General features: G+C 46.5%; 1 protein-coding gene across 1 annotated transcript; it reads left to right on the plus strand.

Moving 5' to 3' along the window:
• The first annotated feature begins 12,410 nt into the window (after positions 1-12,410).
• Positions 12,411-17,909, plus strand: ANKRD53 (ankyrin repeat domain 53). The gene is given in 7 exon segments (XM_060116950.1): positions 12,411-12,739; positions 12,928-13,036; positions 13,038-13,067; positions 13,405-13,604; positions 14,912-15,076; positions 15,438-15,558; positions 17,178-17,909. Coding segments are annotated over 7 exon segments (1,686 nt in total).
• The last annotated feature ends 278 nt before the right edge of the window (positions 17,910-18,187 follow it).

An 18,187-nucleotide genomic window follows, 5' to 3' on the forward strand; every position in this document is an offset into this window, starting at 1 on the left:
ACTTAGTGTAATATTTTAAAGGTTCATCCATGTTGTAGCCTGTGTCAGTACTTCATTCCTTTTTATTGCTAAATAATATTTCACAGTATGGATACACCTTTTATCTCTTCATCGGTATATGGACATGTGGTTGTAGCAACTTTTCACTGTCATAAATAATGCTGCTATGAACAATCATGTACAAGTTTTTGTGTGGGTGTATGTTTTTATTTCTATTGCGTTCACACCTAGGAGTGAAATAACTGGGTGTCAGATGGTGACTCCCCGTTTAACCATTTGTGGAACTGCCAGACTGCAAAGCTACTTCCAAAAGTGGCTGCACCATGTTACATTCCCCAACAAGGCAAGAGGGTTCCAATTTCTCTACATCCTCAAGCACACTTATCTTTCCCCCCCTTTTTAAATTGAAGTATGATTAACTTTCAAGTGTACAACCTAGTGACTCAATATTTTTATACATTACAAAATGATCATCACAAAAGTCTGATTACTGTCTGTCACCATACAAAGTTGTTACAATATTATTGACTATATTTCCTATGCTGTACATTACATTCCCTTGACTTATTTATTTTATCTGGAAGTTTGTACCTTTTTATCTCCCTCACCTATTTCACTCATCTTCCCCTACTCCTCTCCGGCAACCACCAGTTTGTTTTCTGTATCTATGAGTCTGTTTCTGTTTTCTTGTGGGTTGTTTGTTTTTTTTTTGTTTTTTTGTTTTTTTTTTTGCGGTACACGGGCCTCTCACTGTTGTGGCCTCTCCCGTTGTGGAGCACAAGCTCTGGATGCACAGGCTCAGCGGCCATGGCTCACGGGCCCAGCCGCTCCGCGGCATGTGGGATCCTCCCGGATTGGGGCACGAACCCGTGTCCCCTGCATCGGCAGGTGGACTCTCAACCACTGCACCACCAGGGAAGCCCTCTTGTGGGTTTTTTTTTTAAGATTTCATATATAAGTGAAATCATACAGTGTTTGTCTTTCTCTGTCTGACATTTCACTTGGCATAATACCTTCTAGATCCATCCATGTTGTTGCAAATGGCAAGGTTTCTTTCTTTTTATAGCTGAGTAATATTCCATTGTGTGTATATATGTATATACCACATCATCTTTATCCATTCATCCATCAATGGACACTTGGTTTGCTTCCATATCTTGGCAACTGTAAATAATGCTGCAGTGAACATAAGGGTGCATGTATCTTTTTGAATTAGGGTTATTGTTTTCTTCAGAGAAATACCCAGATGTGGAATTGTTGGATCATATGGTAGTTCTATTTTTTTTTTTAAGAAGATGTTGGGGGTAGGAGTTAATTAATTAATTAATTTTTGCTGTGTTGGTTCTTCGTTTCTGTGTGAGGGCTTTCTCTAGTTGTGGCAAGCGGGGGCCACTCTTCATCGCGGTGCGCGGGCCTCTCACTATCGCGGCCTCTCTTGTTGCAGAGCACAGGATCCAGACGCGCAGGCTCAGTAGTTGTGGCTCACGGGCCTAGTTGCTCCGCGGCATGTGGGATCCTCCCAGACCAGAGCTCAAACCCGTGTCCCCTGCATTAGCAGGCAGATTCTCAACCACTGTGCCACCAGGGAAGCCCTGGTAGTTCTATTTTTAATGTCCTGAGGAATGTCTGTACTGTTTTCCATAATGACTGCACCAATTTACATTCTCACCAACAGCACACGAGGGTTCCTTTTTCTCCATCTCCTTGCCAATACTTGTTATTTGTTGTCTTTTTGAAATTAGCCATTCTTACAGGTGTGAGGTGATACCTCACTGTAGTTTTGATTTGCATTTCCCCGATAATTAGTGATGTGAACATCTTTTCATGCGTCTCTTGGCCATCTGTACTCTTTGGAAAAATATCTGTTCAGGTCCTCTACCATTTTTTAATCAGGGGAAAATGTCTATTCAGCTATTCTGCCCATTTTTTCAATTGGGTTGTTTGTTTTTTTGATGTTGAGTTGTATGAGTTCTTTGTGTATTTTGTTTTTGTTTTTGGTTTTTGGGTTTTTTTTGGCTGCACTGGGTCTTCATTGGGCCGCGCAGGCCCTCTAATTGTGGCATGTGGGATCTTAGTTCTCCAACCAGGGATCGAACCCGCATCCCCTGCATTGGAAGGCGGATTCTTAACCGCTGGACCACCAGGGAAGTCCCTCTTTGTGTATTTTGGATATTAACTCCTTATCAGATTTATCATTTGCAAATATCTTCTCCCATTCAAGGCAGTCTTTTCATTTTGTTAATAGTTTCCTTCACTGTGTTAATCTTTTTAGTTTGATGTATTCCCATGTTTATTTTTGCTTTTGTGTCCCTTGCCTGAGTAGAATATTGCTAAAACCGACAGCAGAGAGCATACTGCCTGTTTTCTCTAGGAGTTTCATGGTTTCAGGTCTTACATTTAAGTCTTTAACCCATTTTGAGTTTATTTTTTTTATATGATGTGAGTCCAGTTTGATTCTTTTGCATGTAGCTGTACAGTTATTGTGTCTTTTTGATTAATAGCCATCTAGGGGGTGTGAAATGATATCTCATTTTTGGTTTTGATTTGCATTTCCCTGATGACAAATATTGATGATATTGAGCATATTATCTTTTCATGTGCTTATTGGCCATTTGTATATTCTCTTTGGAGAAATGTCTGTTCAGATCCTTTGCCCATTTTAAAATTAGGTTGTCTTTTTTATTGTTGAATGTAAGAGTTTTTTTATATTTTCTAGACACAAGTCCTTAATCAGTAATTTGTAAATATTTTCTCTCATTCTGTAGGTTGTCCTTTCACTTTTTTGATGGTATCTTTTGAAGCACAAAGGATTTTAATTTCAATAATGTCCAGTTTGTTTGTTTCTTTCGATGTCATATCTAAGAACCCATTGCCTAATCCAAGGTCACAAAGCTTTACACTTATGATTTTTTTTCTAAGAGTTCTATGGTTTTAGCTCTTACATTTAGATCTTCCTTCATTTTGAGTTCATTTTTGTTATGATACGAAGTGAGGTCCAGCTTCACTCTTTTGTGTGTGGATATTCAGTTGTCCCAGCACCATTTGTTGAAAAGACTATTCTTGCCCCCATTGAATTACCTTGGCACTTTCATAAAAACTCAATTGACCAGGGGCTTCCCTGGTGGCAGGGGACACGGGTTCGATCCCTGGTCCGGGAAGATCCCACATGCCACGGAGCAACTAAGCCCGTGCGCCACAACTACTGAGCCTGCACACTAGAGCCCATGAGCCACAACTACTAAGCCTGCGTGCCACAACTACTGAAGCCCACACGCCTAGAGCCCATGCTCTGCAACAAGAGAAGCCACCGCAATGAGAAGCCCGCACACGGCAACGAAGAGTAGCCCCCTTTCGCAGAGAAAAGCCCGCACGCAGCAACAAAGACCCAACACAGGCAAAAATAAATAAATAAATAAAACCTTGATTGACCATTAATGTGAGGGGTTTTTCTCCCTGGATTCCAGATCCGTCCCATGGATCTGTATGTCTATCCTTTTGCCAGTACCAGTTTCCTTAAGATTTTCAATATGCAAGATCATATCATCTGTATAGTTTTACTTCTTTCTTTTGAATGTGGATGCCTTTTATTTCATTTCCTTGCCTCATTTCCCTGGCTATAACCTTCAATACAATGTTGAATAGAAGTGGCAAGAGTGGACATTATTGTCTTGTTCCTGATCTTAAAGAGAAATCAATATTTCACTATTATGATGTTAGCTGTGGATTTTACACAGATACTCTGTCAAGTTGAGGAATTTCTTTCTATTCCAAGTTTGTTGAGTGCTTTATCTAGAATAGGTGTGGAATTTTGTTAAACACTCTTTCTGTGTCTGTTGAGATGATCATGGGTTTTGTCTTTTATTTTATTGATATGGTATATTACATTAATTGATTTTCAGATGTTAAGCCAATATTGCATTCCTGGGATAAATTCCACTTTGTCATGGTGTACAGTCTTTTTTATATGTTACTAGATTCTGTTTGGTAGTGTTTTGTTAAGAATTTTTACATTTTTATTCACAAGAGCTATTGGCCTGTAGGATTTTATTTTTCTTGCGATGTTTGGTCTGATTTTGATATAAGGATAATACTAGCCTCACAGAATGAGTTGAAATTGTTTGATCTTTTACTTTTTACTTTTGGAAGAGTTTGTAAGTAATTGGTAATAATTCTTCTTTAAATGTTTCATAGATTCATCAAATGTCTAAACCTGGGATTTCCTTTGTGGGTAGGTTTTTTAAAGTTTATTATTACTAACAACCTCTTTACTTGTTATAGTTCTATTCATATTTTGTATTTCGTCCTGAGTCCATTTTGGTACTTTTTGTCCTAAGAATTTGTCCACTTCAGGGAGTTCCCTGGGGGTCCAGTGGTGAGGACTCCGTGTTCTCACTGCCAAGGCCTGGATTCAATCCCTCGTCGGGGAACTAAGATCCCACAAGCTGCACAGTGCAGCCAAAAAATTTTTTTTAATTAAAAAAAAATTTTTTTAAAAGAAGAATTTGTGCATTTCATCTAAGCTATATAAATTGTTGGAAAATTATTGATCATAGTATTCCCTTGTAATCCTTTTTGTTTCTGTTAGGTCTGTAGTAATGTCCCCTCTTTAATTCCTGTTTTAGTAATTTAATTCTTCTTTTTCTCTTGGTCAGTCTAGCTAAAGATTTGCCAGTCTTCTTGATCGTTTCAAAGAATCATCTTTTAGTTTTGTTGATTTTATCTACTGTTTTCTATTCTCTATTTCATTAATTTCTACTCTAATCTTTCTTTCCTTCTACTTGCTTTGGTTTACTTTGCTCTTCTTTTTACATTGTTAAGGTGGAATTTCAGATTATTCATTTGCGATCTTTCTTCTTTTTTAACATAGGCATTGACAGCTATAAATAGTCTGCTTAGCACTGCTTAGCTGCATCCAATAAGTTTTGGTATGCTGTGCTTTTGTTTTTATTCATCTCCAAGTAATTCCCCTTGTGATTTATTCTTTGACTCATTTGTTATTTGGAAATGTGTTTCTTAATTTTCATAGATTTGTGAATTTCCCAAGTTTCTTTCTGTTATTGAGTTCTAATTTCATTCCAGTGTGGTCAGAGAACACACAATTGCACAATATACATTTATTTAAGTTTATTGAGGCTTTTTTTATGGTCTAATATGTTGTCTATTTTGCAGAATGTTCCATGTACACTTGAGAAGAATGTGCATTCTACTATTTTTGGGTGGAGAGTGCTATAGATGTCTGTTAAGTCATTTATTTATAGTTTTGTCAAGTCTTCTATTTCCTTGTTGTACTCTGTCTCCTTGTTCTATCCATTGTTGAAAGTGGGGTGTTGAAGTTTCCAACTATTATTGTTAAGTTGCATATTTCTTCTTTCAATTCTGTCAGTTGTTGCTTCATAATTTGGGGGCTGTGTTGTTAATTGCGTATCTGTATAATTGCGTATCTGTATAATTCTGATGGATTAACCCTGTTATCATTATGAATTGTCCCTCTTTAGCTCTAGTAACAGTTTTTTGTGTTAAGGTCTTTTTTGTCTGATAGTAGTATAATCACTCCAGCTTTCTTATGGTTGCTGTTTGCAAAATATAACTTTTTCTTTCCTTTTATCCTTTTACTTTCAACCTATTTGTATCTTTGAACCCAAAGTATATTTCCTATAGAAGGCATATAGTCGGATCTTGATTTTTATTCAGCTTGACCATTTCTGTCTTTTGATTGGATTGTTAAATCCATTCATATTGACTATTATTTCTGATATGGTAAGATGTACATCTGCCATTTTACTTTTCATTTTCTGTATGTGTCTTTTTTGTTGTTATTGTTCCCCTATTCTTCCTTTAATGCTTTCTTTTACATTAAGTGAATCTTTTGTAGTTTAACATTTTAATTCTGTTAATGATGAGTTAAACTCTTGTTTTTTATTTATTTTCTTAGTGTTTCCTCTAGGGCTTACCATACACAATCTCACCTTAGCAGAATATATTTTAGACTTACATTAACTTAATTCCAAGGAGATACTGAATATCCTATATGTCCTGTATATCTCTATTTTCTTTTCCACTTTTTTGTAATATTATTATACATATTACAATCTGTATATATTACATATGCATTATTACTATTGCTTTATGTAATTTTACATCCTTCAAAGAAGCTGAGAACAGTATATATTTATAGATTTTGTTATACTAATTTTTTAATTTACAATTTCTGGTTCTCTTCGTTTGTTTCTGTGGATTCAAGTTAAAATTGTACTTTCTGGGACTTCCCTGGTGGTCCAGTGGGTAAGACTTCACACTCCCAATGCAGCAGGTCTGGGTTTGATCCCTTGTCGGGGAACTAGATCCCGCATGCATGCGCAACTAAGAGTTCGCATGCCGCAACTAAGAAGTCTGCATGCCGCAACTAAAAAAGATCCCGCATGCCGCAACGAAGACCTGGTGCAGCCAAAATTTTAAAAATAAATAAATAAATATTTAAAATCTTACTTATTTATTTTCTTACTCTATACAGCTTTGCTCCCATCTACCTCCTTTGTGTTTTTATTGTGAAATATGTTTCTATATATTATAGTCCCAACAATACAATTATATGTATATTGTTTTATACAATTTCTTTTAAAATCAGTTAAGAGAAAAAGGAGAAGAAATACACATTTATATTGTTTTTTATAAGTACATAACTACCTTTACCAGTGCTCTTTGGGTTTTTTGTTTGTTTTGTTTTTGTTTTACAAGGATCCAAATTATGGTATGGGGTCACTTGCTAGTAGCCTGAAGAATCTCAATTAGTAATTCTTGTGAGGCGGGACTGCTAGCAAAAAATTTTAAGTTTTTGTTTTCTGTTTTTGGGGGGTGTAGGCAATGTTTTTATTTCATCCTCATTTTTTAAAGATAGTTTTGCTGGATATAAGATTCTTAGTTGACAGTTTTTCTCTTTCAGTATTTGCATATGTCATCTCACTGCTTTATGACATTATTTCTGATGGGAAGTCAATTGCTTATCTTTTTTGGATCCCCTTGTATGTGGTGAATCACGTTTCTCTTATTGTTTTCAAATTTTTCTCCTTGTCTTCAGCATTTTTAGTATGATTGCCCAGGTGTGAATCCCTTTGTGTTTTTGTATTTTAAGTTTGTTGAGCTTCTTAAATGTGTAGATTAATCTTTTTCAACCATTACTTCTTCAAGTATTTTTTCTGCTCCTTTCTCTCACTTCTCATCCTGGTACTCCCACTCTGTGTGTGTGTGCTTAATGATGTCCCATATGTATTTTTTTTTTTTTTTTGAGGATCTGTTCATTTTTCTTCACTCTTTTTTTATCTCTGTTCTTTGAATTGCATAATCTCTATCCACTGATCTTCAAGTTTGCTGATTCTTTTTTCTGCAAGTTCAAATCTACTCTTGAGAATTCCTAGTAAACTTTTCATTTCAGTTATTGTATTTTTCAATTTCAGAATTTTCATTTGGTTCTTTTTTAAAAAAATAATTTCTCTTTATTGATATTCCTTATTTGATGAGACACTGTCATACTTTCTTTTAATCCTTTAATTTTCTTTTAATTCTTTTAATTCTTGTATGGTTTCCTTTAGTTCTTTGAAAATACTTATAACTGTTTTGAAATCTTGGTTTGTTAAGTCTGATATCTGTGCCCTTTCAGAGACAATTTCTGTTGTATGCTTTTTTTCCCCCCTGCTTATGGGTCATACTTTTTCTGTTTCTTTGTATGTCTCATAATTTTTTGTTGAGAACTGGACTTTTTAAGTAATATATTGTAGCAACTGTGGATACTGATTTTCCCGCCCCCTTCTCCAAGGTTTGTTTGTTTGTTGTTTTCTTGTTTATTCATTTAGTGACTTGGATGGAATATTTTAGTGAAGTATTTTTCCCCCTCAATGTGAAGCCTCTGATATGACTGCTAAGAGGATGCAGCTCTGGATATGTGCAGGTAACTCTGGGATGGCAGTAGTTTTAGCAGGACTCTCTCAGACTGTCTCCTTCCCTGAGTTCTCTGTTAAACTGGCTGTCTCTGCTGGTATCATACCCGACTTTTAGGCTCCACTGTCAGCTTATTGCTCTATTGTCAACAATGCCCTAGGACATAAGTTGCTCTAGGGTCCGATTCAATTAAACTTGGGTCCCTTTGTGAAGGTAGTTTTTAAAGCCATTCTTTGAGGTTTGTTCTGACCCCAGGAGGGCTCTTCTAAGCTTTCTTTTTCCCTGGTTCTCTCTGGTAAACTAGCTGGCCTACAGCTTGTTGTTTTTAATTGCTTACCACCAGAATCTCCGTTGTTTTCAGAGCACTCTTAAGTTTGAATGTCCCCATGCTCTGTTCCAAATAAAGTCAGTGAATTTTTTCGTGTGTGTGTGGGTTTGTGGCTTGTGGGATCTTAGTTCCCGGAGCAGGGATCGAACCTGTGCCCCCTGCAGTGGAAGCATGGACCCCTAACCACTGGACTGCCAAGGAATTCCCTAAAGTCAGTGATTTAGGGAAGAGCTTCCGAGCTCTTAGTTTTTATGGATTGACTGGGCATAATCTCTGAGTCTCTGTTGAGGAGCTGAGGGCAAGGACAGTGGCTCATATCTCTCAGAATGACATCCAGCTTTGTGAGCAGGGTTCTGGGCACTGGTGATAGCCTCAGATCCTGTCGATGGACATTTAGGTTGCCAGTAAGCCTCTCCCAACACAGAACCCCTGCCCCATGAGCATGTGAGCTGGGACGAGGATGATCAGTATTCTCAGACTGCCATGCCTGAAATGAAGCCTCTGCCCTATTGGTGAGGGCTGGGTGAAGGAAGGGAGCCCAAATCTTTTGGCTATACTCACCAGGAATTTAGCCTCTACAACTTGGAGCAGAGAAAGGAGGCATTGGTGAGATGCTGGCAGCCTGCTCCTCTCAGTGAGATATCATATCTCTTGACTGGGAGTTGAGGGGAAAAGGAACCCCATTTTCTTGGCCACCCTCACCTGGATCAGAGCTTCAGTCATTGCTCTGAGATGGGGAGAGAGGAGGGAGGGAGCAGGTTGTAGCTTAAATGCCACAGACTCACTGTTCTTGCTGAGATTTAGTAGATTTTCTTGAATAAGTTTCTTCATTTGCTGTATGCCCTTAGGAAAATTTCCAGAGACTTCTACAATTGGTTTGTAAAATAATCTTTACCAGTTATGGTAGGACAGTGGGTCAACAGAGCGCCTCATGCTACCATTCCAGAAGTGGAAGCTGGGCATAGGGATTCGAGACAAACTCACTCTAGCTCTCAGCAGTTCAAGAGACATTAGTATTACATTTTAAATCCCTTCTGGGGTTGTTAGCATTAAGCATGATACTCAGGTGCTAGCCTGATTAAATCATCTCCCCGTTACTGAAAGCTTCATGATAACCTCCAATCTCTGAGACACTCGGTGGCTGGCGGGGTGAAAACACCAGCCCAGCTATGGTCCTGCTGATCCTATGGAATTGCTCTGAGGCTAAAGCAAAGGACTCATTCAGATTTGACGCCTTCATTGAGAGTACTGGGGAGAACAGACAAGAAAATGGGCACACAATCTGGAAATCTGGTTAAGAGATATGACTGGCTCTCTGGGGTTCCTGTCCTGAACAGACTCCACCTCCATGCTCACAATGTGATAGGCACCCAGATTCCTGTCTTTCTCCAAATGTGGTCTCAAGAGGCAGGCATTCCCTCTCCTACCTCTTAGGACCTGTCTTTCAAGCTTCCTTCCTCCCGCAGATGGGAGTGTTTACCCCATCGACGTAGCTTTATTCCTCCCTCCCACAACTACAGCTGGACACCCAGGGTGCTGACCTCAAAATCAGTCAGCCCTGCTTCCTATGCCATTACCACCACAGCCAGAAACAGACCCATCACTCGAGGGCTTCAACTGCTTGCAGCCAAGATCCCCTGTCCCACTACCATTCTCAGACAATGTGCTAGCACCAGCCAGGCCACAGGGAAATGCCAGCCTCCTCCTGCCCTAGCCCAAGTGAGTGTGCCCGTGCTCAAACCAACCAGTCCTGGCGTTCAAAGCACACCCACCCCTAAGGAACTGGTCCCAGTGTCCTCTGGGGTTCCACAGTGCCCTGGCCCACACAGCATCTTCCAGGGACCACCCCACTGGTCCCAGTTATTTGTTCCTATGGAGCCTCAGGAAGTTTTTACTAGTCAGGCTTCAGTTAAAAGTGATAGAAACAGGGATTCCCTGGTGGCGCAGTGGTTGAGAGTCCACCTGCCGATGCAGGGGACACGGGTTCGTGCCCCGGTCCGGGAAGATCCCACATGCCGCAGAGCGGCTGGGCCCGTGAGCCATGGCCGCTGAGCCTGCGCGTCCAGAGCCTGTGCTCCGCAACGGGAGAGGCCACAGCAGTGAGAGGCCTGCGTACCGCAAAAAAAAAAAAAAAAAAAAAAAAAAAAAAAGTGATAGGAACAATCCAAAATAGCTTAAGCTTCAAAAGGATGTTGGAGTGGCTTAGGGAGCACTGAGGAGCGGGCCTTGGGCATGGGACCAGGCTGTGGAGCCAGCAGGCTCTGAGGTCCTGCCTCCGTTTCTCTCTGGATTTGCCTCTTCCCTCCGCCTTCCACCACCCTTGCCTGGAGGCTGTCAAACCAGTTGTTCAGGAGATATACCCTTACCATCCCCTTCCAGAGAGGAAATCCACCCCCTCTGGGCATTTTCTGCCATCTGCCCTCCCCGTGGTCTGGCTTCTGTTGTTCCATCCGGCACTGTCTGCCCAGCCGCATGGCTCTAGCTCTGGCCGAGGGGTCTTTAGGGTGAAAGCCACCCTCTCCTCCCATCTCCCCCTGCCTCACTCTGTGACCTTCTTTCCTCAGGATCACCTGCAGCCTCTGGCCTCCTCAGGAAGAGGACTGAGGCAGGAATGCCTCAAAGTCCTTCTCAACCCTGGCTGCATGTGACAATCACCTAGAGAAATTTACAAAACACCAACTGCTCAGGCTCTAAACCAGATCAATTAGTTGACCCTTGAACAACGTGGGGTTCAATCCTCACATAACGTAGAGTTGGCCTTGCATAAACACGGTTCCTCCTTATCCGCAGATTCAACCAACCAGGGACCATGTAGCATTTACTATTGAAAAATATGCGCGTATGAATGAACCCGCGTTGCGCAGTTCAAACCCGCGTTGTTCTAGGGTCAACTTGTAATTTGAATCGCTAGGCACAAGTCCCCTGCATTGATAGTCACCCCCCTGCCAGGTGATTCCAATGTACAGCCAGGGTTGCAACCACCGCTATAGAGACCGCAAGATACCCCAGGTGAAGATGAAGAGCGTTTACTTGAAGAGGTCCTGAGATACTCCCTCTGACCCCCAACGCAGACATAAGGTCTTGCTGCCATTGTTTGGATCCTCATATTCCAAAAGCAACAGCCCAAAGAATCCCTCAGCTTCCAGGAAATCCTCAAAATCTGTCCCTGCAAAGCATTGTCACTTTATCTTACTTTGAAGCCAGTTGCTAAGGCCCCACCTGGGGCAAATATCCAGTAGGAGTTGCTGGTTTTCAAGGTGCTCAGGAGAGGTGCTGACTCCTTCTGACCACCGGGACTGGAAGGCAAGTGGCCTACAAAAGGAGGTTTACCTGGAAAGGGGGAGAGGTCCTTCTGATTGGAGAATCTGCATTTTTGTCTCTCCTTGCAGGTCACTGTGGTCATAATAGACCCTCTTCCCCTCCATCATAAACCTTCCCAGTGTTTCCCCCCCACCGCCAGCACAGAAGGAGGAAGGTCATTAGAAGTGGGTGGTGTGGCCAGATAAGCCTAGAGTCGACCCTGGGGCCACAGTAGACCTCTGATAAGCTTGAGGTCTGTTTCCCCTGAGAAAGGGTGAGAATGTGGTTGGTTCAGTAACACTCAACACTGATTCAAGCAACGTTTATTGCTTGGCTACTTGACCAAAGTCACGTGGCTGATTTACAGTGTACCTGTTTCACTTCAGGTGGAAGTGTAAGGGAATAGAAAATCTTGCTGGAGGGCAGTTTGGAAACATATATCAACAGCTAAAAAATGTTCGTTCCCTTTCACTTAGTAATTCTACTCCCAGGAATCCATCCTAAGAAAACAACCAGAAATGAGCCATTTAGTTTTCTGCAGCACATGTGAAATTGACAGCGCATCCATCACGATGTTGGGCTCTGGTTGTGTCATAATACACGTTTAGTATGTGGCCTGACAATGGAAGCTAGCTCATAATTTAGCGCTGAATGAAAAGAGACACAAAAACGTATACAATATGCATACACATAGAGTAATAGACCGTGATTTCTGTGGGTGGTGGGATTGATTTTTAATATCTTCATTGTCCTTTCTGTTTTGTACAATCAGCACTTAACCAATTTTATAATCATAAACAAAAGCTATGCGTCTTTCAGTGTGTGGGGTGTGCGATGTCGAGTCTCCAGGATGACTGGGCCGCGGGGGTGGGGTGGCAGGCTGGGCGGCGCCGGGGCCGAGGAGGCGAGCGGGGCCGACACCGCGACCCTCACCCGAGAGTCCCCGCTCGATCCCTGGAGCGCGAGCTGGAACCTCGGCGGGCGGGCGGCACCCCGCGGGCGGCGGCGCCTTTCAGGGGTCGTCCCCATGCGGCTGGCGGAGAAGGTGTCAGCCAGCTGCGGCGACTCGGCGGCCCTGCGGCCCAGGTGGGCCTGGGGGCGGGTGTGCGGGCGTCGGGGCGCGGGAAACCGCTCGGGCCTCCCGGAGCGGCCGGGCGTGGAGCGGCGGGGGACGGCCGGGTCAGGCTCGCCTCCTGAGCGGTGCCCGGGGCCCTCGACGACGGTCGCGTCCCCATTGCCCTGCCGCGCAGCGCGCCCTGGCCCGGCCTCCAGAAAGGCCTTCGTGCACGTGGGGGCCTGGCCCGCGCGGGCCCCGCAGGCCGCCGCTGCCCGGCTCACTGCCGCCTTCCTCCCCGCGCCTGCTCTAGCTCCGTGCGTCTAGCCGAGGTGTGGGACCAGAGGGCGATCGGGAGCTACCACGAGCTGTTCGCGGCCTCGTTGGGCAACCTGGAATGGTTGCGGTTCTGTCTAAATCGGCACCGGGGGGGAAATCCCGGCCGATGACAAGGTAAGGCCTCGGAGCTCAGGGGCGGGGACCGAAGTCGTCTCCACCCCACAGAGAGCTGCGTACGTAGTAGTTACCTGGCGAAGAGTGACAGTGGAGCATCCGGGGATGTCCTTTTCTGGGTAGATGGTCCTAATTCACTTTCCGACCGTCTGGAAGGCCATTTTGGGGGAGCGAGGAAGGGTGAGCGATACGGGAGTGCGAAAGGGGTACGTGCGATTCCCCGGGGGCACAGAGAAGAGGGGGAGAGTAACCCCAAGAAATTGCTCTCTAGGTTAGGTGGTGGGCCCTGGGGTGCCAGTCCTGCTCAGCCTCTTCCTGCCTCCTCTGGCCCCCACAGGGTTTCACTGCCATCCACTTTGCAGCCCAGAGCGGCGAGCTTGCATGCCTGCAGGTCTTGGTAGAGGAGTACAAGTTTCCCGCGGACCTGCCCACCAACAGTGGCCAGACACCTCTACACCTTGCCATCCACAGTGACAACAAGACCATGGCCCTGCCCTGCATTCACTATCTGATTAAGCAAGGGGCGGCCCTCAACACGTGAGTCCAGCCTATGAGGGGAGAGTGGCTTGGAGAGTGGCTTGGAGGCTGGGCAGATAAGAACCCCACTTCCAGGCAGGCAGATCCAAGCAGGACAGGCAGAGGGGCTGTGGGGTGACAAGGATTGATTCCCACGTGAACAGTCAGAGAGCCCACATGGTGTCGTGGTTAAGAGATTTTGGGAGAGGATAGACCTAGTTCGTGTCCCAGCTTTGCTACCTGCTACCAGACGGAAACGCCTCAGGCAAGTCACTCAACCCTAAGCCTCAGTGCTCTGGTTCCCAAACCTGTCTGTACACTGGAATCACCTGGGGAGCTTCAAAAATACCAATGCCTGTGTTCCAATCCAAAGGTTGTCATTTAATTGGTCTGAGGTGTGGCCTGGACTCTGGAAGGCTCAAAAGATCCCCAGCTGTTCCTCATTTGCAGCAGAGTTTGGGAAATACTGCTTCAGTGTCTTCAACTGAAATTTGGGGGGATGACAGTGCCTATCACGTGAGACTATTGTGATAATTGAGAAAATGCATGGAAAGTGCATGGATGGCGTACAGGAGACTGCATTCTTTCAAAATACTTATCCAGCATGTAATGTGCTAAGCGCTGGGCCAGAGTTGAGGAATACAATGGTGAACATACAGCAATGGTCCCCGCCCTCGTAAAGCTGATATACTAGTGCAGGAGCAGACAGCCAATTAGCAAACTAATAAATGAACAAAATGACAGAGTGTGGTTAAGTGGTTATGAAGGGTATAAACAGGGTGGTGGGGTGGTGAGTAAAGCGGGCAGGGAGAAGATCTATTTGGGAAGAGCAGTTACCTCTAAGGAGAGAATGGAGAGGTGAGCCAGCCTAGCAAAGCCAAGGAAAAGTGTTCCAGGCAGAGGTGTAAAGGCCATGCTGGGAGAGAGTGGGGCAAGGTCAGAGGACAAAGCTGGGGAGGAAGCAGGGCCCCGGCCATGCAGGCCTTGTGGGCCATGGCTAGGTGTGGGGAAGGGGCAGGAGGGCTGAGTGGTTTAAGAGGAGATGAGGTTAGTGGTCTCTGAGCTCCAGCCAACCAGCTCTCCTTCTAGCATTTCCTCACGGTCACATACCCCACAATCAGACTGTTGCTGTTCATTTAGTCCAAGCCCTCCTTCTACAGTTGAAGAAACTGAGGTACAGAGAGGAGGAGGGACATGCCCGGGTCACGCAGTGGACTGGTGGCAGAGCAGGCCTGGAAGCTGGTTGGCTCGCCTGACAGGCAGATGCCCTTCGTCCTTCCTTTCTGCCCTCCTCCCCCCACCACCCGCCCCGGCGGGGCCCTCCACAGTCAGACATGCAACGGCTCCACACCCCTGCACCTGGCAGCCAGCGAGGGCCTGCTGAGCTGTGTGAAGGTCCTGGTGCAGAAAGGTGCCAATGTTCATGCCCAAGATGCCATGGGCTGCAAGCCCATCGACTACTGCAAAATATGGAACCACCGCATCTGTGCCCGGTGAGGCTGTGAGAACCAACCCTGCCTGCCACCCTTCCCCAGGGCCCTCACCCAGAGCTGAGCATGGAAGAGGAGGGTCTGGGGGTGAGTCTGCAGAGGGGGCCTCTCCCCAAGATGCTATTCCCAGGGCACTCCACAGGGCCTCACCCCTGGGGTTTAGCACTGCCGTGAGGCCCCAGCTCCTCGGCAGGAGGGTGGGGGCCTCGGGCAGTGGGGATGGGTCATCTTGCTCATCTCACCTCTGGCAGCTCTGCCCACTCCCACCCAGGCCCTCAGCAGCAGCCAGTCTTCCCTGCCCAGGGCAAAGCTCAGCCACTGGGGAATGACACCCACACCCCCCGCACCCCCGCCTCGGCACCAGGTTCTTGAAGGATGCCATGTGGAAACAGGACAAGAAGGACTTTGCCCGTGAGATGGGGAAACTGAAGAGGCTCAAGAACCAGCTGGCCCTCATGGAGGAGGACTACCTGACTGAGTATCAAGTAAGGGGTAGGGCCCGTAGGACGGGCAGGGGCACCGGCCATCCAGGCATGTGAGCAGAGGAGGCAGGGACCCACGTGCGCAGTTAGTTAGAAGAGTGGCTAGAAGTGGTCCCATCCAGAAAGAGCCTCCTCGCCCCCTCCTCTGAGGAGGAGGGCTCCAGGAGGGTGCCGAAGGGATAATGCTCAAGAGGACTCTTTAAAGGTGGGCAGCAGTTGGCCATATGAAGAATCAGGAAAGGACTAACCTGGTAGAAGGAACAGAGAGCCCTGTGGAGAGGCATAGGGGCACATGAGAGCATGGCGTTTGTCAAGAAGTGCAAATTCAGTACAGCCAGGGGATCGGATGTGACCTGGAGACTGACAAGCTAGAGACCCGGCAGGGGCCCAGATCAATGTCAGACCTCAGCTGGGACAGAAAAGGAGAATAAAGGATTTTAAGCAGGTATAACTACATAGGATGTAAGAACCAGAAAACCCCAAAAGAAGATGCTGGGAATCCTAAGTGGATCCAGGAGTTGGGAGGGCTTCGGGGCTGGCAAAATCCGGTACCCCAGCTCTGTTCCAGGTGCATTCCTCACCAAATTTCCCTGTCCCACCCTCCGTTGTCAGTGTCACCAGCCTTCATAGTCATGTATGTATCCAGAGGAGGCAAAGCCCATCTGTTCCCGTGGCTCTAAGACTTCCCAGAAGCCCCTTGAAGATCTCCCCTTACCTCTTATTGGCCTCAACTGGATCATGTGTCCATTCTCGTTCCAATCCCTAGAGCTAAAAGAAAGCCATGTGTTGACTGACTTAGGTCTGGGGCGAGGCTGATGGAATTATTATGATTGGCTTAGCCTAATCAGAGCCTACATCTGAAGCTGGGTCAATCTCCAAACCACTTGACTGCTTAGCAACAGTCTGGGAAGTGAGACACTGAGATGGGGAGGGGGGAAGGGGTCGGTTCTGTGACAACGAGTTGAAGGTTCAGCTCTAGTGGAGGCAAGGACAGAGAGCACCACCACCCGGCCTGGAGAACCAGCCAAAACTCTCTCTCTCCCTACACTGACCACTCAAGGCCCACCACTTCCAAGAAGCCTGCCCAGATTAGCTCCATCCAGTTCCTAGCCTTCCAAACTTTTCTGCTTTCTCCTTCCAGGGTCAAGGATAAGTCTGCATCACTCATTTGCCTTTTTCCCCATCAACCCAGAGACTCTCTTAGGGCAGGACATGTCTCCACCGTCAGACTGGCAACTCCTTTAGTGGGGGTGGAGGCTGGTCTCCCCCATTAAGACTCAAGTTTTTCCATAGTGCAGGGACTGTGTCTCCCCCCTCAAGTTGGAGACCTCACCTAGGGCAGAGGCTGTATCTCCATCAGATTGGAGGTCTCTCATATGGGAAAGGCTCTGTCTGTCCCATGAGCCCAGGGGCCCCCTCCAGGCAGTGGCTGTCTCCCCATCAGAACAAGGGCTCCCACAGGCAGGGGTTTCTCTCATCAGACTCCGGGCTCCCCGGAGGCAGGAAGGTATCTACTCAGTCAGAAACCTGAGGTTTCCACGGCTGCAGCCACAGGGCCCCCTTCCACAGAAGCACAGGGGGAGTAGCCCTCCAGAACTATCTTGTGCTTTCTGATATTGCAGAAAGAGCACCAAATTCTGAGAGAAGCTGACTTCAAGAAGTGGCTCCATCGCAAGCTGCTGCCCCAAGGCCAATCCCTGGTCCGCAACACTCAGGGAGAGCCCCGTCCTCCACCCCAGGCCACTGTGCTCTCCAAGACCCCCAAGCACGGGGCACTGTGGCCTCCCAGGAGCTTCTACCCCTCCCGAGAGGCGCGCCTGCAACAGACACTGCAGCCCAGTCAGCCCTCGGTGATGCCTATACCCACCTGCAAGCCCATGGTCAGGCGGCCCAAGGTGTGGAATCTCAGCAACAACCCTGTCAGGTCCCCCACCGCCCAGATCGGCTACTCGCAGGGCATCCGCCTGGGCGTGCATCCCGACCCCAGGCCGGAGCACGACTTCCGCTGCTTCCTTGAGGTGAGGTCCGACGGGCACGGCGGTGCGCTCCTGCGCACGGTGGCAGGCACCCAGGTGGCCCCTGTGCCCCGGCTGCCTTTAGAGGTGATCATCCGCGAGCTGTACCCGTCGGTGCAGCCGCGCAGGATGAAGGTGCCCCAGGGCTTCTGTTTTGTCACCATGAGAGAGGTGCCCCGGAAGCGGCGCCTGGGTGATGGCACCTTCTGGACCGACGCTCTGAGCATGAACCTGCGAGAGACATTTGACGAAGGCTTCCTGGCAGCTGTGCGAGCCCATCAAGGGCTCCCCACTCTGCCCTCCCCCAAACCACCCCCCCACTTAAACTTATTTTGGTAGCCTCCCGACTGGAGGCTGCCCAGTGAAGGCTGAGGTGTGGTGATTCTGCACGGATGGGGAGGAAGGGGGAGTGCCCACAGGCTGCCCACCCCCAAGCTCAAGGATCGGAGGCCCCTCCCTGCCAAAACCCAGCTCCCAGGTCTCCCTTCTCGCCACAAAGGAATCTCTTGGACCCCCCAGGAGATCCAAGTTAGGGCAGTAGACCAAGGCTCAGAGTGGGGATCCTCCTCTATCCTGGGCCCTACCATTGTAAAAGTGACACCTTGGTGTCCCCATTT

Source organism: Mesoplodon densirostris, chromosome 14, assembly GCF_025265405.1.
Source record: "Mesoplodon densirostris isolate mMesDen1 chromosome 14, mMesDen1 primary haplotype, whole genome shotgun sequence".
NCBI lineage: Eukaryota > Metazoa > Chordata > Mammalia > Artiodactyla > Ziphiidae > Mesoplodon > Mesoplodon densirostris.